At 42.2% G+C, this 24,865-nt stretch overlaps 1 protein-coding gene across 2 annotated transcripts in view; it reads right to left on the bottom strand.

The window, feature by feature from the left end:
• Positions 1-24,865, bottom strand: part of foxp3b (forkhead box P3b) — a 53,369-nt gene that overhangs the window by 2,794 nt on the left and 25,710 nt on the right. For both annotated transcript variants that reach the window (XM_078170373.1, XM_078170372.1), the window contains 5 exons: positions 19,379-19,466; positions 19,049-19,123; positions 18,612-18,762; positions 17,491-17,567; positions 16,745-16,846 (listed from right to left, as the gene is read on the bottom strand). In XM_078170373.1, the coding sequence (XP_078026499.1) occupies positions 16,745-16,846; positions 17,491-17,567; positions 18,612-18,762; positions 19,049-19,123; positions 19,379-19,466 (493 nt within the window). The remainder of the gene's footprint in view (positions 1-16,744; positions 16,847-17,490; positions 17,568-18,611; positions 18,763-19,048; positions 19,124-19,378; positions 19,467-24,865) is intronic.

Here is a 24,865-nt window from a genome sequence, read left to right as displayed (position 1 = left end):
TGTATGAAACTCAGCAGGTTTCACCATGATGATAAACGTTGCTGTAACTTGACTCCACGTGGGAATATCTTGCCAAAACTTCACACATATGATGACAGTTCAGCCCTGAATACATCTACAGAGGAATTGTGAATCATGGCCATAGCGCCACCTACTGACAACAGAAAGCTTCTTTATACATTCTTTGATGTCCCGCTTCTAGCAGGTTAATCAGACCCACCTCAAACTTGCTGGTCTAAGTCCTTAGACCTTGATGATACTTAAAAATGAAGCTTTTGAGTTTTCATCAAACGCTGTCACCGTGGCGCCGCCTTGTTCGCCATCAAACATGATGTTGTTTTGAAGGGACAAGGGATGCTTGAAAACTCACCAAAAGTGGCATACACATCACAGGTCACAAGTCCTGTTAACTGATGTCATTGTTGTGCTTTGATGCACCAAGATGGCTCAACAGCGCCCCCTAGAATATTTCAATTAAGCAGCCCCCAAAGCTGCTTTGACCTGCATGTATGAAACTTGGTAGGCACCTGTAACACTCTATTACGTACAAACAAGCCTCTTGGAGCCATGCTCCAAACCCAACAGGAAGTCCGCCATTTTGAATTTACTTGTGCCACTTTTGTGCATTTTTGCCCATTTCCAAGGCTTGTAAATTAAGGAACTTGTCCTACAGATTTAATCAGATTGGCTCCAAACTTGGTGTATGTAAGCGTGACTACGTTGTGACCAAAAGTTATCACAGGATTTGCCCAATGTTGAATGGCGCGCCCACTGCCGAGCATTGAATCTTGATGTCTCGCCATGAAAAACGAAATTGCTGTAGCTTTGGCATAAATGGTCCAATCTCCACCAAACTTCACGATTGATATTAGTCCCGCCCTGAACACATTTTCATTACCATATTTCCTTATACTCATAGTGCCACCTAGTGGCGACAGGAAGTAAGTCTCAAACACTTATCTTTTGATTTATCTGAAAGTTAAATGCTGTGGTGTATATTTAATGTACCAAAACATGATGTATAATTACTGTGCTCTCCAACTCCCTCTAGTGGAAAGAGGAAGTGATACAAAATGTGAAATATGTCATTCCAGCACTGTATCAAGGATATGCCAAGTCACTCCTGCATGCGATGTCTAACTTTGACAGAAATGAACCGACACGCCAGAAGGCGTTCTGCCAGCCCCCCCGAGTTGCGTGAAGGTGCGAGGGCCTGTTCATCACTGCTTGCAGCTTTAATTAGGGCCCGAGCAGGTCACAGACCTGCGAGGTCCCTATTGTTTTTCTCCCGATTATTTTTTTTTTTTTTTTTTCTTCCGCCCATATGATTGCATTTTTCACTGTCTGAACATACCCCAAAACTCACCAAACTTGGAATATAAGTCACACCTGTCGAAAAATTTTATAATCTATTGTCGTCCTGAATTTCCACCACTAGGTGGTGCTATTATTAAGGAAAGTGCGTTTTGGCTCATAATTCCCATATACTTTGTCGCACATTCAAAAACCTTATATCCACGTGTTCAGAGAATTGTGCTGAATCTTGGGGTATAGGCCACGCCCATTTCCGCTTAGCGTGTTTTTTTTGCAAATTCGCAAAATGTTGCAAACCTACTTTTGGGCAATTCCAGCGTTATGGTTGTTACATTCAGAGAGAAAATTGGAAACTAAGCTTAACATTGACAAGGCATTGATTTGAATTAGAAAATTGAATATACATATTTTAGTTACACTTATTGGGATAAAGATAAGCCTGCAATATGAAATGTTTTGACCCTTTGGATTTTGAGAGAAGTGACAAAATACCCAGCGTTATGGATGTTACGGAAATGGACAAGCTTTTCGGACTCACTGAACACATGATGAAAACTATGTGAATTGTTCTTTCAAAGACTAACATGTTTAATATCCTTTTTAGGGAAGGGTTTCAGCTACCCAAAAAGCACATTTAGGAAAACTTTTTTTTTCCTGTTAAGGAAAGAATCACAAAAAAGTGCCGTTATGGATGTTACATTTTTGCGTTATGGATGTTACACGTCTGAAATAGACAAAAAAAAAAAAAAACAATCAAAAACAGGGCTTTACCCACATGTGTTTGACTTCAGTGGCCCATTTAAAGGGTCAAACCAGTCTGGATCTATGTTGTAGTCTGAGAAATCATTTACTCTACTACTGATCGAGTACATACCAGTAGACTACATAGTAGGCGTTACCTTTTTGGATGCGACTGACTGGTCATAAATCACCTCAGAGTGACAGCTGTCAAGTGAATTTTAATAATGTGCGAGTCGAGATGACAGGCAGTACACCCATTGGTCTTTTCTTAGAAACACAGAACATGAATATTCTTAAGTGCATCAATGAATACAGCACATGCAGTTGGCAATTAAGGAAAATGCAGTCTTTTATATGATTTTTTAAATGATTTTTATGATCAGACAGTGCGATTTTTTTTTTACTACCTAATGTTCTTTGTCTTTTATACACGAAGTTGAACATAATGCTGATTATGGTGTGTGTGTGTATAGAAAGAGAGAGAGAGAGAGAGAGAGAGAGAGAGAGAAATGTTCTACTGATCAAATAGTTCTGAGCTGGTTTTTTCAGATCTTCATTTACTTTAATGAAGACGAACCAAAAAAAAAAACAAAAAAACGGACGCGAGTCACATTCAGCTCTAACAAAAGCACCGCGTCTGTTATGAATCAAGTTTACCAGAATCTCTACTGACTATAAGTAATTACAAACCGATGTGAGCGCGAGCTGAAGAAAACCTAACCGGTACTGAAGAGAGATGAGACGTGATCTGTCAAACGTGAGTGATTGACAGAGAGGTTGTCACTGTGTGTGTGTGTGTTTGTGTGTGTGTGTGTCAGCGGAGCGGGGCACAGCTGCAGTGACCGTGTGCATGTAGGGGAGGTGCGCTGTGTGTGACGGCCAATTTCCACCAGATGCGTGTTGGTTGCGTCTGCGCTCCGGCACGGCAGCGGAGCCAATAGGATTCCATTCTAGTCAATGTGTGTGTTTCCACCGGCTGCGGCTGTGCTGCGTTCCAGCTCCGTGTCAGCTCCGGCACTCCGGAGCCCTCCGCAACAGATACGCAGGACTTCTATTTTTGCCGGACGCCGGAGCACAACGCAGCAATTCAGCACAGAGCAGATCGTGCGGGGCAGGAAGTCGTGCACAGAGACACAATAAAACATCCGGTTAATTTTCAAAATAAAGTACATAGTGTTCACGGCGGATCATATTTCCCTGCACTACACCTTAAAAACTACATAATGGGCAGAGGCAGGCCTGAAGTCAACAGGTCAGAGGTTTTCAGACGTCATTTCACCCCGTGAACACCATCGACGAGGAGATATTAATCATGGCAGTGCACCGAAATGTCTTCCGACGGAGCTGCACCGCACCGCACAGCAAACGCAGCCGGTGGGTATTGACGGACGGCGGAGCACGCAGCGGATAACCAGCACTGCCGTTCCGCAACGGACACGCATCCAGTGGAAATCCGGCGTGACTGGCTTATCACAGAATGTGGACATGGTCAGCTATAGGATTTTCATTCATCACGAACACAGATAATGACTCGTATTACATAATACTCATACTTGTCAAAAGTGCTTTATCCGCACCGGATACTCGCGGGCTCAACCCTAGTAAACAGCGAACAAGAAGAGCAGTATTATCGTGAGAGGCTACCAGCGTATTCATGTGATACAACAGTAACATTTTTCACATGTCGGCAGCCCATCCCTGCAAATAGCTCATTCAGGATGATAGTAAACACTACACAGCGAGCCACAAGAGCAGTAGGTTTAACAGTGGGGCGTAACCATTAATGTGATACAGTGTAATCAACATTCACACATGGACTGGGGTTCATATGATCGACTCTACAATATGTGACGTCCGTCACGGTAACGTCCGTAGCGCTCGGAAATAATACAAAAAATAAGACCAGGATGACAATTGTTGCTAATATGTCATCTTTCTAAAAGTTAGCTTTGCTTAGAAAGTTTGGCTGACATTGCTTTCCAAATGCATGTTTTATGACAACTTTTTCTAAAAAACGTTATGGACGTTACATGAGTTGTCCCATAAACAGGCATCATAACAGCACGTTCCACCGGCCAATGGAAAGACACAAAGTACATAACTGATTTACATATTGATACAACAGCCCTTCCTAATAAAAAGTGAGGTTAGAAGACATCTGTAGGTGATTTTTTTTTTGCCATTCTGGACATTCAGAAAGTCATACAATTTTGTTCACTGAAAAATACATTTTTATATTATTGTGTCTCCTCATTGTAGTGAGGAAAAACATGTATTTGCATGAATATTGTGATCAAAAGTATTTTGTACTTCAAAATATAGACCTTGATGATACATTTTAAATGGGTTTTGTTATAAATATGGCTACTTTATTTTTTCGTGGTGAGGTTGACATTTGCATGGAATTGCCCTTTTTCGAACTCCTCCCAGGCAGTTTCACCGATTGGCATGAAACTTTGCACACAGCATCTGTGGACCCTCCCGACAAAAAGTTATTAAAAGAATTTGGATATTCCAAAGAATACTGACGTTATTAAATAGCAGCTTCCTGGGGTGTGGCTGCTATGACGTTGCCCTCGCCACCAAATATGTTTGGCTTTTTGATGGCTTCAGCGACATCATATTCACATGAAATTGATACACAGGTCAAAAATGGCGAGCTCATACCTCTGATAGGGGCGTCGCCCATGGGGGGTGACAAAATGCCTCTATAGCGCCGCCTTGAAATTTTCAACATACCCTTCCCATAGGGGGATTTTTGGAGTAGGAAGATGAAATATCACACCACGCCAGGGTTAACTTACTCTGAGTTTTCACATAACCGCTTCAGTGATGCGTGCTGCTGCCCCCCCGCGTAGACGCGGGAGAGCGAGGGCCCGGTCACAGCTGCTTGCAGCTTTAATTAGGGCCCGAGCACCTAGCGGTGCGAGGACCCTATTGAAATGCAAGGATTTTTTATTATTAGGGCCCGAGCGACGACGAAGTCGTCCAAGGACCCTATTGAAATCGCGCTGTTTATTATTATTATTATTCTTGCGACATTTCTTGCCCCAATTTCACCCCTTTCCCAAATTTGAAAATGCTTCTAACTTTCCACATTTGTCCGGCCACATTCGAAATTCGATATTTTCAGACAGTTGCACATGGTCAGCGCGAAATGCTGAAATAGCGCCCCCTACAAATTTTCAAAATACCCTCCCCATTGGGGTTAGTTTGTCGTAGGCAAACGAAATTTGGTACACACATGTATCATACCGAGACGCACAAAAAAGTCTCTAGACGTCATGGTAAAATCCCAACAGGAAGTCGGCCATTTTGTTTTGAATTTTTTCGTTACGGCGAACTTAGATTTGAACGAACTCCTCCTAGGGATTTCATCCTATCGACTTCAAAGTTGGTACAGATCATCCTGAGAACATGCTGATCAAAAGTTATTAAAAGTTTTTCTCTATGTCAAGGGGCGTGGCCGCTAGGGCGTGACAAATTTTGGCGACTTTTCGTTTTCTTGCCATCGAATTTCAAACGGTTCTCCTGCCCACATACTTGATCTCAGCAGCTTCAAACTTGCTGGACATGATGATGGCTCCGCCCCAAACACCCCGATATGTTAATATTCCACCTTACTCATAGCGCCCCCCGGTGGTAACAGGAAGTGATCAGTTTTACTTTAACATGTACTAATGCCACAAATTTGACCGCATCAACTTCATTCCACTTCTAATGCATGCAGAACAAGTTGGTGAAGCTACCTTATGAACGCTGTGAAGCTACGTCTAATGGTGTCCATGTGGCGGCATGGTGACTATCGATCCCTCACCACTAAATACGTTTGGCATTTTGATGGCTTCAGCGACCTCATCTCCTCATGAAAATTGATACACAGGTCAAGAATGGCGAGCTCTTGCATCTGATAGGGGCGTCGCCCATGGGGGGGACAAAATGCCTCTATAGCGCCCCCTTGAAATTTTCAAAAAACCCTCCCCATAAGGTTTTTTTTGGAGTTGGAACATGACAATTGGTACACATGTGTATGTTGTCCAGACGTACATAAAAGTCTCCGGCACCAAGGGTCTACTCCAAACAGGAAGTCGGCCATTTTGATTTTGACTTGTCATTTTGTCGTGATTTCCACATGTTGTATTTTAACAAACTAGTCCTAGGGATTTCATCCAATCGACTTCAAATTTTTTAGAGATCATCATGCTGATCAAAAGTTGTGCTCTGCATGTCTGTAGGTAAAAGGGCGTGGCTAGTATGGTGCTGCCATTTTTGATCCATCGCCATGCATATTCAAGCAGCTCTCTCTCCCACATAATTCATCCAAACTGCTTCAAAATTTCTGTACATGATAAGAGTCCCACCCTCAAGGCCTCCATATGCTCGTAGGCAATCTCGCTCGTGGCGCCCCCTTGTGGAAACAGGAAATGCCATCTTTTACACTTACAAACACCAACCTCAAGCTCCTGACCTGATCAACTACATTTTGTGGCCACATGACGATCAAGTTGATGAATCTCCACAGTGACACACGTGTCCTGTCTTTTCATCCTTCGTCACGGAATATCAACTTGATATAAATTCTTCATATATTGTCCGATTAGCTCGAAATTTCACATGTGTGATGAGGGTCCATCCCTGAATGCACCTGCCCACATCTGGTTACGCTCGTAGCGCCACCTGGTGGATGAACGAAACATTGCGTTTTTTCGCTCCTGCCAGGTTTTTTCTCCCTTCTCGCTTCGCGCCACAACCCCCACGTGCCTCAGGCCCCCGCGGTTACATGGGGGAGCGAGGGCCCGATCACAGCTGCTTGCAGCTTTAATTAGAGCCCGAGCACCTAGCAGTGCGAGGACCCTATTGAAATGCAAGGATTTTTTATTATTAGGGCCCGAGCACCTAGCGGTGCGAGGCCCTAGACGTACAAAAAAGCCTCTTGGAGGCATGCTCTAAACCAAACAGGAAGTCAGCCATTTTGAATTTACTGTGCAATTTTGATGCATTTTTGGCCATTTCCAGGGATCATAAATGAACGAACTAGTCCTAGAGATTTCATCCGACTTCAAACCTTGGTCTGTCCCATCCCAAGACCTTGAAGATGAAAAGTTATCAAAAGGTTGAGTTTTCGTCAATGCGTGTGACCGTGGGATGGTGTCAAAGTTAGGGGTCTCACCACTAAACAGGAAGTAGTTTATAACTCCAGCATACATGGTCCAATCTTGCCCAAACTTCACAGGATTGATGACAGTCCTGCCCTGAACACATCTACATGTCAATAATTAGAGATAAACATAGCGCCCCCTACTGGCAATGGGAAATGTCATGTTTTAGACTTTCATGTACATCTCCTACAGAATTGACCAGATCCATCTCAAACTTGGTCAAAAAAGTCATAAGACGTTGATGGTGCTTTATTGTGGAAACTGTGAGTTTTTGTCGAAGGGCGTGGCCACGGCCCGGTGGCGAACTTTGATGTTTCGCCATGATGATAAACGTTGCTGTAACTTGACTCCACGTGGGAATATCTTGCCAAAACTTCACACATATGATGACAGTCCAGCCCTGAACACATCTACAGAGGAATTTTGAATCACCGCCATAGCGCCACCTACTGGCAACAGAAAGTTACTTTATACATTCTTTGATGTCCCGCTTCTAGCAGGTTAATCAGACCCACCTCAAACTTGCTGGTCTAAGTCCTTAGACCTTGATAATACTTAAAAATGAAGCTTTTGAGTTTTCATCAAACGCTGTCACCGTGGCGCCACCTTGTTCGCCATCAAACACGATGTTGTTTTGAAGGGACAAGGGATGCTTGAAAACTCACCAAACGTGGCATACACATGACAGGTCGCAAGTCCTGTTGTCTGATGTAATTTTTGTGCTTTGATGCACCAAGATGGCTCAACAGCGCCCCCTAGAATATTTCAATTAAGCAGCCCCCAAAGCTACTTTGACCTGCATGTATGAAACTTGGTAGGCATCTGTAACACTCTATCATGTACAAAAAAAGCCTCTTGGAGCCATGCTCCAAACCCAACAGGAAGTCCGCCATTTTGAATTTACTGTGCAATTTTGGTGCATTTTTGCCCATTTCCAGGGCTTGTAAATTAACGAACTTGTCCTACAGATTTAATCAGATTGGCTCCAAACTTGGTGTATGTAAGCGTGACTACGTTGTGACCAAAAGTTATCACAGGATTTGCCCAATGTTGAATGGCGCGCCCGCTGCTGAGTGTTGAATCTTGAGGTCTCGCCATGAACAACGAAATTGGTGTAGCTCTGGCATAAATGGTCCAATCTCCACCAAACTTCACATGATTCATATTAGTCCCGCCCTGAACACATTTTCATTACCATATTGCCTGATAACCATAGCGCCACCTAGTGTCGAAAGGAAGTACTTCTTATCAGACACTTATCTTTGGATTAACCTGAAATTTCAATGCTGTGGTCTATATTTGATGTTCACAAACATGACATATCATTAGTGTCTACGTGTGCTGTAGAGGGTTTAATTTTGATGTCTCACCATGAAACAGGAAATTGCTATAAATTTGGAGTAAATGGTCCGTTGTCCACCAAACTTGACATGATTCATATTTGTCCCACCCTGAACACATTTATATGACAATATTCCGTGATAGTCATAGCGCCACCTAGTGGTGAAAGGAAGAACTTCTTACCAGACACTTATCTTTGGATTCACCTGAAATTTCAGTGCTGTGGTCTATATTTGATGTACACAGACATGACATATCATTAGTGTCTATGCACGCTGCAGAGGGTTTACTTTTGATGTCTCGCCATGAAACAGGAAATTGCTATAAATTTGGAGTAAATGGTCTGTTGTCCGCCAAACTTGACATGATTCATATTTGTCCCACCCTGAACACATTTATATGGCAATATTCCATGATAGTCATAGTGCCACCTAGTGGTGAAAGGAAGTACTTCTTACCAGACACTTATCTTTGGATTCACCTGAAATTTCAGTGCTGTGGTCTATATTTGATGTACACAAACATGACATATCATTAGTGTCTATACGTGCTGCAGAGGGTTTAATTTTGAGGTCTTGCCATGAAACAGGAAATTGCTATATTGTTGACGTAAATGTTCTGATCTCCATTAAACTTCAGGTGATTCATATTAGTTCTGGCCTGAAAACATTTATATGGCCATATTTCCTGATACTCATGATGTATAATTACTGCACTCTCCAACTCCCTCTAGTGGAAAGAGGAAGTGATACAAAATGTGAGATATGTCATTCCAGCACTGTATCAAGGAAATGCCAAGTCACTCCTGCATGGGATGTCCAACTTTGACAGAAATGAAGTGACACGTCAGAAGACGTCCTGCCAGCCCCCCCGAGTTGCGTGAAGGTGCGAGGGCCCGTTCATCGCTGCTTGCAGCTTTAATTAGGGCCCGAGCACCTAGCGGTGCGAGGAACCTATTGAAATGCAAGGATTTTTTATTATTATTATTATTATTATTATTATTATTGTTATTATAATTATTATTCCTCCAAATGAATTGCCTTTTTGGGAGGCTTAACATACCCGAAAACTCATGAAACTTTGCACACATCTCAGAACTGGTGAAAAATTTGATATTTTAAGGGTCTCGTGTTCGGGTTCCAAAAAATGGCTCAGTAGCGCCCCCTACAAAAGTTTGAGGAAACAGCCCCTGAAGCCAGTTTAACCTACATGTATGAAACTCGGCAGGCTTATGTAACGCCGAGAGACGTACAAAAAAGCCTCTTAGAGGCATGCTCTAAACCAAACAGGAAGTCAGCCATTTTGAATTTACTGTGCAATTTTGGTGCATTTTTGGCCATTTCCAGGGGTCATAAATGAACGAACTAGTCCTAGAGATTTCATCCGATCGACTTCAAACCTTGGTCTGTCCCATCCCAAGACCTTGAAGATGAAAAGTTATCAAAAGCTTGAGTTTTCGTCAATGCGTGTGACCGTGGGATGGCGTCAAAGTTAGGGGTCTCACCACTAAACAGGAAGTAGTTTATAACTCCAGCATACATGGTCCAATCTTGCCCAAACTTCACAGGATTGATGCCAGTCCCGTCCTGAACACATCTACATGTCAATAATTAGAGATAAACATAGCGCCCCCTACTGGCAATGGGAAATGTCATGTTTTAGACTTTAATGTACATCTCCTACAAAACTGACCAGATCCATCTTGGTGAAAAAAGTCATAAGACGTTGATGACGCTTTACTGTGGAAACTGTGAGTTTTCATCGAAGGGCGTGGCCACGGCCTGGCGGCGAACTTTGATGTTTCGCCATGATGATAAACGTTGCTGTAACTTGAGTCCATGTGGGAATATCTTGCAAAAACTTCACACATATGATGACAGTCCAGCCCTGAACACATCTACAGAGGAATTTTGAATCACCACCATAGCGCCACCTACTGGCAACAGAAAGCTACTTTATACATTCTTTGATGTCCCGCTTCTAGCGGGTTAATCAGACCCACCTCAAACTTGCTGGTCTAAGTCCTTAGACCTTGATGATACTTAAAAATGAAGCTTTTGAGTTTTCATCAAACGCTGTCACCGTGGCGCCACCTTGTTCGCCATCAAACATGATGTTGTTTTGAAGGGACAAGGGATGCTTGAAAACTCACCAAACGTGGCATACACATCACAGGTCGCAAGTCCTGTTGTCTGATGTGATTTTTGTACTTTGATGCACCAAGATGGCTCAACAGCGCCCCCTAGAATATTTCAATTAAGCAGCCCCCAAAGCTGCTTTGACCTGCATGTATGAAACTTGGTAGGCACCTGTAACACTCTATCACGTACAAAAAAGCCTCTTGGAGCCATGCTCCAAACCCAACAGGAAGTCCGCCATTTTGAATTTACTGTGCAATTTTGGTGCATTTTTGCCCATTTCCAGGGCTTGTAAATTAACGAACTTGTCCTACAGATTTAATCAGATTGGCTCCAAACTTGGTGTATGTAAGCGTGACTACGTTGTGACCAAAAGTTATCACAGGATTTTCCCAATGTTGAATGGGGCCCCCGCTGCCGAGCGTTGAATCTTGAGGTCTCGCCATGAAAAACGAAATTGCTGCAGCTTTGGCATAAATGGTCCAATCTCCACCAAACTTCAGATGATTCATATTAGTCCTGCCCTGAACACATTTTCATTACCATATTTCCTCATAATCATAGCGCCACTTAGTGGTGAAAGGAAGTACTTCTTACCAGACACTTACCTTTGTATTAACCTGAAATTTCAGTGCTGTGGTGTGTATTTGATGTACACAAACATGACATATCATTAGTGTCTACGTGTGCTGCAGAGGATTTAATTTTGATGTCTCGCCATGAAAGAGGAAATTGCTATATTTTTGCCGTAAATGTTCTGATCTCCATCAAACTTCAGATGATTCATATTAGTCCTACCCTGAAAAGATTTATATGACCATATTTCCTGATACTCATAGTGTTAGCTAGTGGTGACAGGAAATAGGTCTCATCAAACACTTATGATTCGATTTATCTGATAGTTACATGCTGTGGTGTGTGTTTTTATGTATAAAAACATGATGTATAATTAGTGCACACTCCAGCTCCCTCTAGTGGAAAGAGGAAGTGATACAAAATATGAAATATGTCATTCCAGCACTGTATCAGGGATATGCCAAGTCACTCCAGCATGCGATGTCTAACTTTGACAGAAATGAATTGACACATCAGAAGACGTCCTGCCAGCCGCCCCGAGTTGCGTGAAGGTGCGAGGGCCCGTTCATCGCTGCTTGCAGCTTTAATTATTATTATTAGGGCCCGAGCGACAACGAAGTCGTCCGAGGACCCTATTGAAATCGTGCTGTTTATTATTATTATTATTCTTGCGACATTTCGTGTCCCAATTTCGGCCCTTTCCCAAATTTGAAAATGCTTCTAACTCTCCACATTCCTCCGGTACACACATGTATCATACCGAGACGCACAAAAAAGTCTCTTAATGTCATGGTGAAATCCCAACAGGAAGTCGGCCATTTTGTTTTGAATTTTTTCGTTACGGCGATTTCCACAACTTACTTTTGAACGAACTCCTCCTAGGGATTTCGTCCTATCGACTTCAAAGTTGGTACAGATCATCCTGAGAACATGCTGATCAAAAGTTATCAAAAGTTTTTCTGTATGTCAAGGGGCGTGGCCGCTAGGGTGTGACAAATTTTGGTGACTTTTCGTTTTCTTGCCATCGAATTTCGAACAGCTCTCCTGCCCACATACTTGATCTCAGCAGCTTCAAACTTGCTGGACATGATGATGGCTCCGCCGCGAACGCCCCAATATGTTAATATCCCACCTTACTCATAGCGCCCCCCGGTGGTAACAGGAACTGACCAGTTTTTAGTTTAACATGTACTAATGCCACAAACTTGAGCACATCAACTTCATTCCACTTCTAATGCATGCAGAACAAGTTAGTGAAGCTACCTTATGAATGCTGTGAAGCTACGTCTAATGGTGTCCATGTGGCGGCATGGTGACTATCGATCCCTCGCCACCAAATACGTTTGGCATTTTGATGGCTTCAGCGACCTCATCTCCTCATGAAAATTGATACACAGGTCAAGAATGGCGAGCTCTTGCATCTGATAGGGGCGTCGCCCATGGGGGGGGCAAAATGCCTCTATAGCGCCCCCTTGAAATTTTCAAAAACCCCTCCCCATAAGGGTTTTTTTGGAGTAGGAACATGAAAATTGGTACACATGTGTATGTTGTCTAGACGCACATAAAAGTCTCTGGCACCAATGGTCTACTCCAAACAGGAAGTCGGCCATTTTGATTTTGACTTGTCATTTTGGCGTGATTTCCACATGTTATATTTTAACGAACTAGTCCTAGGGATTTCATCCAATCGACTTCAAAGTTTTTACATATCATCCAGAAACCATGCTGCTCAAAAGTTGTGCTCTGCATGTCTGTAGGTCAAAGGGCGTGGCTGCTATGGTGCTGCCATTTTTGATCCATCGCCATGCATATTCAAGCAGCTCTCTCTCCCACATAATTCATCCAAACTGCTTCAAAATTTCTGTACATGATAAGAGCCCCGCCCTCAACACCTCCATATGCTCGAAGGCAATGTTGCTCATGGCGCCCCCTTATAGAAATGGCATCTTTTACACTGACAAACGCCAACCTCAAGCTCCTGACCTGATCAACTCCATTTTGTGGCCACATGACGATCAAGTTGATGAATCTCCACAGTGACACACGTGTCCTGTCATGTTGCAGGCCGCAGCAGTGGCAACTTTTCATCCTTCGCCACGGAACATCAACTTGATATAAATCCTTCATATATTGTCCAATTTGCTCGAAATTTCACACGTGTGATGAGGGTCCACCTCTGAACGCACCTGCCCAAATCTGGTTTCGCTCATGCCGCCCCCTTGTGGAAACAGGAAATGCCCTATTATACATTGACATTGTCCGATTTGCTCGAAACTTCACATGTGTGATGACAGTCCACCCCTGAACGCACCTGCCCACATCTGGTTACGCTCATGCCGCCCCCTTGTGGAAACAGGAAATGCCCTATTATACATTGACATTGTCAGATTTGCTCGAAACTTCACATGCGTGATGACGGTCCACCCCTGATCACACCTGCCCACATCTGGTTACGCTCGTAGTGCCACCTGGTGGATGAACGAAACATTGCATATTTTGCTCCTGCCAGGTTTTTTCTCCCTTCTCGCTTCGCGCCACAGCACCCACGTGCCTCAGGCCCCCGCGGTTACATGGGGGAGCGAGGGCCCGATCACAGCTGCTTGCAGCTTTAATTATTATTATTATTCTTGCGACATTTCATGCCCCAATTTCGCCCCTTTCCCAAACTTCAAAATGCTTCTAACTTTCCACATTCATCCGGCCACATCCTAAATTCAGTATTTTTGGGCCGTTGCACATGGTCGACGCGAAATGCCGAAATAGCGCCCCCTACAAATTTTCAAAGACCCCTCCCCATTGGGATTAGTTTGTCATAGGCAGAGACGCACAAAACAGTCTCTTGATGTCATGGTAAAATCCCAACAGGAAGTCGGCCATTTTGTTTTGAATTTTTTCGTTACGGTGATTTCCACAAGTTAAATTTGAACGAATTCCTCCTAGGGATTTGGTCCGATCGACTTCAAATTGGCTACAGATCATCCTGACAACATGCTGATCAAAAGTTATCAAAAGCTTTTCTCTATTTCAAGGGGCGTGGCCGCTAGGGCGTGACAAATTATGGCAACTTTTCGTTTTCTTGCCATTGAATTTCGAACGGCTCTCCCGCACTCATACTTGATGTCAGCACTTCAAACATGCTGGACATGATGATGGCTCCACCCCGAAATGTTAATATCCCACGTTAGTCATAGCGCCCCCGGTGGTAACAGGAAGTGACCAGTTTTTACTTTAACATGTACTAATGCCACAAACTTGACCGCATCAACTTCATTCCACTTCTAATGCATGCAGAACAAGTTGTTAAAGCTACCTTACGAACGCTGTGAAGCTACGTCTAATGGTGTCCATGTGGCGGCATGGTGACTATCGATCTTTCGCCACTAAATACGTTTGGCATTTTGATGGCTTCAACGACCTCATCTCCTCATGAAAATTGATACACAAGTCAAGAATGGCGAGCTCTTGCATCTGATAGGGGCATCGCCCATGGGGGGGACAAAATGCCTCTATAGCGCCCCCTTGAAATTTTCAAAAACCCCTCCCCATAAGGTTTTTTTTGGAATAGGAATATGAAACGTAACACCACGTCAGGGTTAACTTACTGTGAGTTTTCACATAACCGCTTCAGTGATGCGTGTTGCTGGCTCCCCGCATTGGCGCGGGAGAGCAAGGGCCAAATCACAGCTGCTTGCAGCTTTAATTATTATTATTATTATTATTGGTCAGAAATGGCTTTTAATAATAAAGGTTAATGACCCCTGTTCTAGTGTGTAGGATTTAGTTGAATCTAGTGGTGAGGTTGCAGACTCCTACCAACTGTGTCAAAAAAATGTCAATGGCTCTATCTAGAGCCAGCATTTGGTTTGTCCATCCTGGGCCACTGTAGAAACAACATGGTGGACTCTGTGCAAAATGATACACTCCATATGTAGATATAAACAGCTCATTCTAAGGTAACAAAATCACGATTCGTATTTTCAGGTGATTATACACAAATGAAAATAGAGTTGATACTGATACCAATATTGGAAATGCCTCTGATACTGCCCAAATGCAGGATTGGGTATTGGCAAGTAGTCAACGCACCGATCCGATACCACATAATTTATTCAAAGTAGTTTCACACCTGGATAAAACCTGGATTTTCCTGTTATCAATTCTTCTTCACTGCTCTAACTAGCATGGAAATTGTTTTTTGTTTTCTGTGAAGGACCTTGTTCGACAGTGGCCTCTGGATTTACCATGGTCAGGACAGTGCGGTGTTGTAAGTTATTTAACTCTGAACAGACAGATTCACTCCTCTGAGCTCCAGAGTACATACTACATAGACTTTCACAGACTGTAAGGGTAACACATCTGTGGGCCCAATTGTTTTATCATGAAGTATGCTTTATTCATAACAGTTTGTTAATACCCTGAAATGACAAACTTATTTGGGTGTTTGGTTAATTAATGGTGATTGTGAATATTATCTTAACACAGTGGTATCAGCATTTCATCCTTTTGCACCAAGAAGTTAGTAACAGAATGATAAGCACTTAAGACACGTTATCTTTGGTTAACAGCCTTTTCATTTTCATTTACAAGCATGCCAGAGTTATCTTTTCTGCTTCACTGCTTTGTGGTACAAGCCAGCTATGAAAGGGTTACACATATTTATTGTCTGTTGATCTGTTAGTTTTAATTTTCGTAATTTTTATTCTTTATACATACTTGTATCATACTTGTATAACTTTAAGATAAGTTTTGTTGCCTGTGCTGTATCATTCACCTAATGTTTTGCAAGTGTTCACTATGTCAATTAAAAAGAAATTAAAGACATTTAAAAATAGGTTTGTCATATTGGCAGAAATTGGCATGTTGGCTGATTCCAATATTTAATTTTAAAGGCAACATCAGACCAGTACCAATGATGTGCCGATATTATCACGCATCTCTAAATATTGTATTCCATTTCTGCCAATATACCTCCCTAAATCAGAGACTCACAGACTGGACTTTTAATTCACACACATACACACAAACACATCAATGTGGAAAGATGTCAGAATGATGGGTCGCTGCAGCGTAGTACCCTGAGCAATTTGGGGTTCAGTGCCTCACTCTAGGGTACCTCAGCAGTGCCCAGGAGGTGAACTGGCATCTCTCCAGCTAGCAGTTCACACTCCGTATACCTTATCTGTGTCCCAAGCCAAGTCCCCACAGACAGCTCTACCTCCACCAAAGCTCTGCTTGGTTGCATCTGACTGGTCAATTGCTTTTCTTACTCAGAAAACAGCCATCAATCAGGACAATACACTCTTGTTCTTTTCTTGATTAAATGGTGTATATACAATTAGTTGTTGCAGCACTAACATTAGACAATCTCACTTTCTAAGTGAGGAAGACTGAAGAGTCCTATCATTCATTTAAAAGAAAAGAGAAATGTTAATCTCAGTGAGACTGGACCCTAAGAAAAAACAGTGCAGCACTTACCTTCCAGGTAGCAGTGTTGTGTCTGAAGTAGAAGAACATGGTAGTGAACCAGTTGTAAATCTCATTCAGAGTGCGCTGTTTGTCCGGAGACTCCAGGATAGACTGCAAACATCAAACACAGTGAGAAAAACACAGGGACAAGATGTGAAAAAATGTTGACAGTACAGTTGCAACAGTTTGTAGCAGAACTAGACTACATCAAATCCAGTTATTTTCACCACAGGCAATGTGTGTCTACTTTGTGTCATAATGAATGATTGTGTTTCAAATGTCATTTTCCACAGTCGAACAGTTGAATTTGGGCCTTGAATCTAAATCGCTTCTTCAGCTCTAAATACATTTATTCTAGAGTTAATTTAAACTATTTTTTGTCAGGTCAATCCAGCCATTCATCTGACATATCTGCCTTATTTCCACAGCGTGGTGCAGCTCAGTTCAACTTGGCTCAACCTGTTTTTTTTACCAGGTACTTTTCTAGATAGTACCCCCTCAGTGTAGGCTGGAAGGTCCATTTATACCTTCTTTATAAATACGTCCGTTTCAAACGTTGCAAACATCTCTGCCCTCATACTTCCATGCGTCCTTTATGATGGCATAGATACAGCCAGTAGATGGTACTAGAGGGCAGAGTCAAAAGTTTTACACAACAACAAATGAGGCAACAGTGGAGCTGGTTGTAATATTGTACCTTTAAACTTTAAACTGAGGCAGTGTTGTACAGTAGATGTAACAGTAGAGAAACTCACCCATCTTATCAGGTAGGCGTAGGTGTACGGAGGCCTGATGTTGTTGTATTTGTAACATTCAATACTGGGGACCATATCTGTGCAACAGTGATGACATGTCATCAGTCCAAGTCATCAAACACATCTGATTATGTGGTTTTTAATCTGATCTAATGAGCTACCTTTCTGGAAATACCACAGTGTGTTGATGGGAAACTTTAGCAACAACTTCTGAGGTGCAGAGCAGGTTTTCAGAGCATCAATGGACAGAATGGTGATAATAATCTAATTTTAACAAAAGCAACAAATAAAACTGCACAATATTCAGGCTTAGTTTGAAACCTGAAATTTGAATAAAAATTATGTTACAAATAACATATTCAAATTTAAAGATCAAGATTACAGATTATTAGAAATTTGATTGAATTACTGAACAAATCTTTTGGACTGAATTTGTAGTTTTGATTCTGTCAAAATTTCTGTACATATTTGGTAATTATTGTTGTTTTTATAAATGAAAAGTTTGACAGTCAATACAATTTGCAATTCACTGTCTTACATCATTAGGTAATCTTACAGAGTTCTTGCAGACACAGTGTCACAAGTTAGACTGTATCTTTTTTTCTTCTTTTCCTCAAAGAATCAGATAAGTTATATGTAGTGTCAGGGTAGAGTAAGACTGAAAGTTCATATGATTATATTGTTTGATCTTGTGTGAAGAAGATAGGAATTTGTTAACAGCTGTTGTGGGTTTTAGTCTTGTGTGCACATGATAAAAAATATTATCTCCTGGTACTTTGGGGGTTGCAGAAAGAAGAACTATTAGACTGACATATAATTTTAACTATCACTGAAACTAATTTTTACATGCAAACTCCAACTGACTGATCTAATTAAATAATCTGTTCTTTTTCATCTGTGTAAAAGACTAGGATGGCGAAAAAGTAACACATATGAAACTGTATCATTGAAATGGCCAGATGTGGCTGTGCTTCTTGAATAATGTTAGTGAACAGCTGTATGTAGGTGCCCTTACACATTGAAGAGCTCAGAATGTGACAAAAACAAATCTGTCAGAGCAGGTATTCATTTATTTTGTGCTCTATTTTGTCATTAATAAACTTCCAAAGAAATTGAGTTACCTGGACAAAGGTGAGCAGAACCCGCAGCTCTGTAGCCATGCTGGTAAAACTCCTCTAGATGTTTTATGCCCCATTGTTGCACTCTGTCTCCATCTGTTACCTGAGGCTGGGGCAGGAACAGAGGAAGGCTGTACGGCCACTCAGAGGCTGCCTTCAGTATGCAATGATGGAGGTGGATATGAACACATACTTTCATTTGCTTTCTTCCCAGGTAAAGAAGTATAAAAGGAATTCAATATTATTAATATACATAAATATTAATATTAATATATATATATATATATATATATATATATATATATATATATATATATATATATATATATATATATATATATATATATAAATTTCTCTATGCAATATTAGGAAAATCTTTTAATCAAGCAAATGAAGGTGAAAGACACCCTAAAAGCCAAGAGCAACTAGAAATAGCATACCAAATCAGTGTACTTGTGTTCAGAGAGGTGCAGATGAAGCTGCATCGCAATGAGTTTCTGTTTTTCCAAGATGAGCTGAAAAAAAAGAAAACACCCCTGGTCAACTTTGCATTGTGCTTGAATTTTTTCACTGTGCGTACATAAGTGACTTCACGACCTGCAGACTTTGTTTGTCATTTGCTAAAGTTAACAATAGCTTCTTTTGTACAAGGGGCCTTAAAGGGCAGATAGATGGTAAGTGAGGTGTAAAAGCCATGATTTAGTGCAGTGGAGCTACATAAGAGTAGTCACGATGTAGTTGAACACCTTCCAGGTTTGTTTAGTTCCCACCTGACTCTCCATGCACTGAACATTATCTTGCTGGACCTTCCACTGAGCAATGCTTCTGTCACCATAACTGTGTTCAGAATGGAGATGCCTGGAACATAAAATAGGACAGGGTTTATAGTCCAGTATTTTTTGGAAATACACTTGTTTGTCATGAAACCCGAAATCAGATGGGAAGCTCTAATCTCTCTGTGTCCAGTATAGAGACAGGTCGAGTGAACATTATCATAGCATCAAGCCTAACTCGTCATTTCTGCAATGCCTAAACATAACCTGAAACTCATTTAAATGAGTATATATATATATATATATACATATATATATTATATATATACAGTACAGGCCAAAAGTTTGGACACACCTTCTCATTCAATGCGTTTTCTTTATTTTCATGACTATTTACATTGTAGATTCTCACTGAAGGCATCAAAACTATGAATGAACACATGTGGAGTTATGTACTTAACAAAAAAAGGTGAAATAACTGAAAACATGTTTTATATTCTAGTTTCTTCAAAATAGCCACCCTTTGCTCTGATTACTGCTTTGCACACTCTTGGCATTCTCTCCATGAGCTTCAAGAGGTAGTCACCTGAAATGGTTTCCACTTCACAGGTGTGCCTTATCAGGGTTGATTAGTGGAATTTCTTGCTTTATCAATGGGGTTGGGACCATCAGTTGTGTTGTGCAGAAGTCAGGTTAATACACAGCCGACAGCCCTATTGGACAACTGTTAAAATTCATATTATGGCAAGAACCAATCAGCTAACTAAAGAAAAACAAGTGGCCATCATTACTTTAAGAAATGAAGGTCAGTCAGTTCGGAAAATTGCAAAAACTTTAAATGTGTCCCCAAGTGGAGTCGCAAAAACCATCAAGCGCTACAACGAAACTGGCACACATGAGGACCGACCCAGGAAAGGAAGACCAAGAGTCACCTCTGCTTCTGAGGATAAGTTCATCCGAGTCACCAGCCTCAGAAATGGCAAGTTAACAGCAGCTCAGATCAGAGACCAGATGAATGCCACACAGAGTTCTAGCAGCAGACCCATCTCTAGAACAACTGTTAAGAGGAGACTGCGCCAATCAGGCCTTCATGGTCAAATAGCTGCTAGGAAACCACTGCTAAGGAGAGGCAACAAGCAGAAGAGATTTGTTTGGGCCAAGAAACACAAGGAATGGACATTAGACCAGTGGAAATCTGTGCTTTGGTCTGATGAGTCCAAATTTGAGATCTTTGGTTCCAACCGCCGTGTCTTTGTGAGACGCAGAAAAGGTGAACGGATGGATTCCACATGCCTGGTTCCCACTGTGAAGCATGGAGGAGGAGGTGTGATGGTGTGGGGGTGTTTTGCTGGTGACACTGTTGGGGATTTATTCAAAATTGAAGGCACACTGAACCAGCATGGCTACCACAGCATCCTGCAGCGACATGCCATCCCATCCGGTTTGTGTTTAGTTGGACGATCATTTATTTTTCAGCAGGACAATGACCCCAAACACACCTCCAGGCTGTGTAAGGGCTATTTGACCAAGAAGGAGAGTGATGGAGTGCTGCGGCAGATGACCTGGCCTCCACAGTCACCGGACCTGAACCCAATCAAGATGGTTTGGGGTGAGCTGGACCGCAGAGTGAAGGCAAAGGGGCCAACAAGTGCTAAACACCTCTGGGAACTCCTTCAAGACTGTTGGAAAACCATTTCAGGTGACTACCTCTTGAAGCTCATGGAGAGAATGCCAAGAGTGTGCAAAGCAGTAATCAGAGCAAAGGGTGGCTATTTTGAAGAAACTAGAATATAAAACATGTTTTCAGTTATTTCACCTTTTTTTGTTAAGTACATAACTCCACATGTGTTCATTCATAGTTTTGATGCCTTCAGTGAGAATCTACAATGTAAATAGTCATGACAATAAAGAAAACGCATTGAATGAGAAGGTGTGTCCAAACTTTTGGCCTGTACTGTATATATATATATATATATATATATATATATATATATATATATATATAATGTACGGGCACTCTTGTGAAGAGAGCAAGAGACTCTGACACACCGTTCACCTCAGTAACCATAGATGAAAGTGCAGAGGGGGAGGCTAATGTAGCTAGTCATGCTACAACTGCTGCTGACTCAGCAACTACAGGTAAGTGCAAACAAGAGAAGACCTGTAAGTACTCTGAGAATTATCTTCAGTCCAACTCAGCTTCATACAAAATAAGTAGTAGGGAGGCCCTGTTCTATCTCTCTCTCTCTGCTAAGGGGTCCTTGGCCTGAAAAACAAAAAAGACCCCTGTCCTAGTGCATAGTGCTTCCAGGGTTGAACACTGCACTGTGCTGTCTGTCTTCTCATAGGACTGAATAAGATGGAAAAGCATATGTGCTGAGATTATGGAACGCGGAAGGGCTCTAAACATCTATTTTGACATTCTTATTAATAAGTCAAATTTGTTCGTCTTAATAGGTAAAAATACAACATCTTAAGCATCAAATGCGCGTTAAGACAACAGAAAATGCCCTTTTAATGAGTACATTTCTGATATCTTAGGACATTTAGAACATTAAAGCTTCCATGCCATTAGTTGGTGTCAGCACACCCACCCCTTTTTGACGCAGCGACTGCAATGGACTCTACTATGCCTGCTTTGTGGTCATGTAGGCTCCTGTTAGTGGGTACATTTTGGCTGCATAACTATCGCCTGTCTTCTATGCAACTTCAGTTTAGTATTTGGGTCAGTGTTACGGCTGTGTATGTGTTCTGTGCTGCTGTTCCTTTCCCTCCCTTGTAGATCTGCACAGGTGTGCTGCATTAGTTAACAAGGTGCAGCACACCTGGCATGGAGGAGGTGTTTAAGAGCTCCTGTGCAGCAGCAGAGAGAGGCCTCTGGTGTGTGGACTGCTGGTCGTGCTGCCTCTCACCGTGGGATTTTTGTTGTCTTGTCTGCTTGTTTTCATTCTAAGAAATCCCATGGATTTGATTGTTTTATAGGTGTTTATGTGGTTATTATTGGGTCAGTGATGGAGTTTTGTTAGCCCCATAGGGCCGCCTAAGGGTTGGGCGTAACAAATGAGGCCTTGTCCGGGATAGAACATCCATGAGGTGATGTAAATGTAAGTTTCTGTGTGTATCTCGTGGCCTTTTTTTTTGTAGATGTAATCTCTTTTGTTAAATTATTTGTGGTTGTTGCTCTGTGTTTAGTTAAAACTTTAGTTTTGAGCACCCTGACTAGGTAGTCACTGGGCGGGTAAGATCTTGCCACTTTGTTATTTTGCCTTTTTTATTTTTGGTGATAATCCTGAGTGGGGGCATGCTTCAGGCGTCTATAGGCCCATTTCCACCGCAGGAACTTCGGGGTAATTCTACGGGGCCGGGGCCATTGGGGTGGGGTGGTTCCTCCACCGCAGGAACCACCCCCGAAGGACAGAGTTCTGGAACTTTTACAGGGGCTAAACAAGTCCCTGCCTCCAAGAAACTCCTGGCTGGGGCTTGGGGATTACTTGGTGCTGACTGGATATACTCGAGGGTTAGCTCGTTCATAGCTTAAGAAACTCAATAAACGGTCCGTGAAAAAAGTATTTTTTTCAGCGGATATCTTAGTTACAACATGATTGAGCTAGCAAAGCAGTTTTGTGTTGCTATGTGTGGTATTTATTCAGTTTTGGGAAATCACGATGTCTAGAAAGCATCAGTGGCTGCAGCTGACAGGGACAGCTCACAACAGCAGCAAAGCTAAAATCAGGACGTCATCTGTTAAAAGCCTCCTGTTGTCAGATATGACATGAAACTACTCCAGTTAGCTCAATCATGTTGTAACTAAGACATCCGCTGAAAAAAATGTTTTTTTTCACGGACCGTTTATTGAGTTACTGAGTATTACAGACACACCGCTAAGGGCTAACAGCTAACGGCATCCCTACGCCCCTACGTCGCCCCAGTCAAAATGGGGTCACATCCAGAGCCCGGTAACTTTACAGGGACCTTCCTCGTACTCCACTCTCTTAGTGGAGACACAGCGGTTGAGAGGGCCGAGCGAGAGGACGTTCTTGTAGTAGTTCCTGCCCCCCAAATAGTACCAGGAACTTCTTCAGTGGAAACGGGCCTTATTTCCTTGTTCTTCTGTGATGCACTGAGTTTAGCGTTTAAAGCCGCCTCGAGCTCGGCAGGCCACTGAAGACTAGCTAGGTCAGTTAGCTGTCTTGGTAGGCAGGTCAGGGTTGGGGTGCTTCAGCAACTTGTTTCCTAGTTTTTTGCACTTTGCAGAGCAACTTGATTGTGATTTTGTTTTGAGATGTCTAGTTTCTGTTTGGTCGCGGTTTTGTGTCGCTGTGATAAATACTTATGCAGTAACTTGTGGTTTGTGAACGTTAGGGATGTAGTCACTGCACTAGTTAGTTACTAGTTAGCAACATTTGTGTAGTGGTTGACTACATTGTGACCATTTTGTTCTGTGGTTGTTGCAGTCCACTTTTTGGTGCGGCCATTTGTGTGTTACTGCTTTTGGGTATTTGTTGTAGCAAATTCGTTGTGACCTTTTTTTGAGGTTTGTGGTGCATTCGTTTTGTACTCAGAGGTCGGAAATTCCCAGTTCCCAGTCGGAAGTTTAAACTTGAACGCACCCTGAGATTGGATTTCCAACTCGGGTCAACTGCATCAACCCCAACTTACAAATTCAAGATGGCTGCCGGTCACATACATAGTGAGTAAACACTCTGCTAAAGTACTGTTTATAGCAATTTTATCTTATTTGTTTTACGTTAGGTCAGCCATACCCATAGTACTGTTAAATTGTTATCCATGGGCATGTTGCTAGGCTGTCTGTGTGTGCAAAATACCACATAGAGAGTTGTTATCAACTGATATTGCTAACAGTGGCTACGGCTAGCCCAACGGTAGTTCATGTTTTTTTCCGACTTGGCCACCATTGTCAACTAGAATGCAAAAACCGTTGTCAACTCGGAAGTGACGTCATTCTGACTTCCGACCTCCAAGTACAAAACGAACGCACCATTGGGATGTAGTCACCCCCGCAGATCATTGGATCTTAGAGTGGTGGGTGTGGCTTCCCTATTCATCAGGTCCATTTGTGTTGCTGGTTTCCTGCATCCATCATAGTAACTTGTGAGTGGTTGAAGACCATATGGTGTCCATTTTGTGTTGTGGTAGTGGCAGTTCATTTTTGCTGGATCTTTGTGTTGCTGTTGGTATGGCAGCAACTTTGTAGCTGGTCTACATGTTGTGATCCTTTTGGTATGTGGCTGTTGCACTCCATTTTTGTGTTGGTCACCTGTGTTACTGTTTTTGGTGTTGGTAATGCAGTAACTTTGTTTGGCTTTGGGTTTCTTTTCACCTCATGATCGTAGCCTTTTTGCACCTGGTGGGAGTGGCACCCACTGATTTGGCTACTTGTGCAGCTGCTGCTTATTCTTGAACTCGGTGGCAGCAGCTTAGTTACATTTCAATGAATAAATAGCATTTGTCACTGAACTATGG

The sequence above is a fragment of the Epinephelus lanceolatus genome, chromosome 8, assembly GCF_041903045.1.
Source record: "Epinephelus lanceolatus isolate andai-2023 chromosome 8, ASM4190304v1, whole genome shotgun sequence".
Taxonomy (NCBI): Eukaryota; Metazoa; Chordata; class Actinopteri; order Perciformes; family Serranidae; genus Epinephelus; species Epinephelus lanceolatus.
The sequence above is the reverse complement of the archived record's forward strand: the minus strand, read 5'-3'. Positions and strand labels throughout refer to the sequence as shown.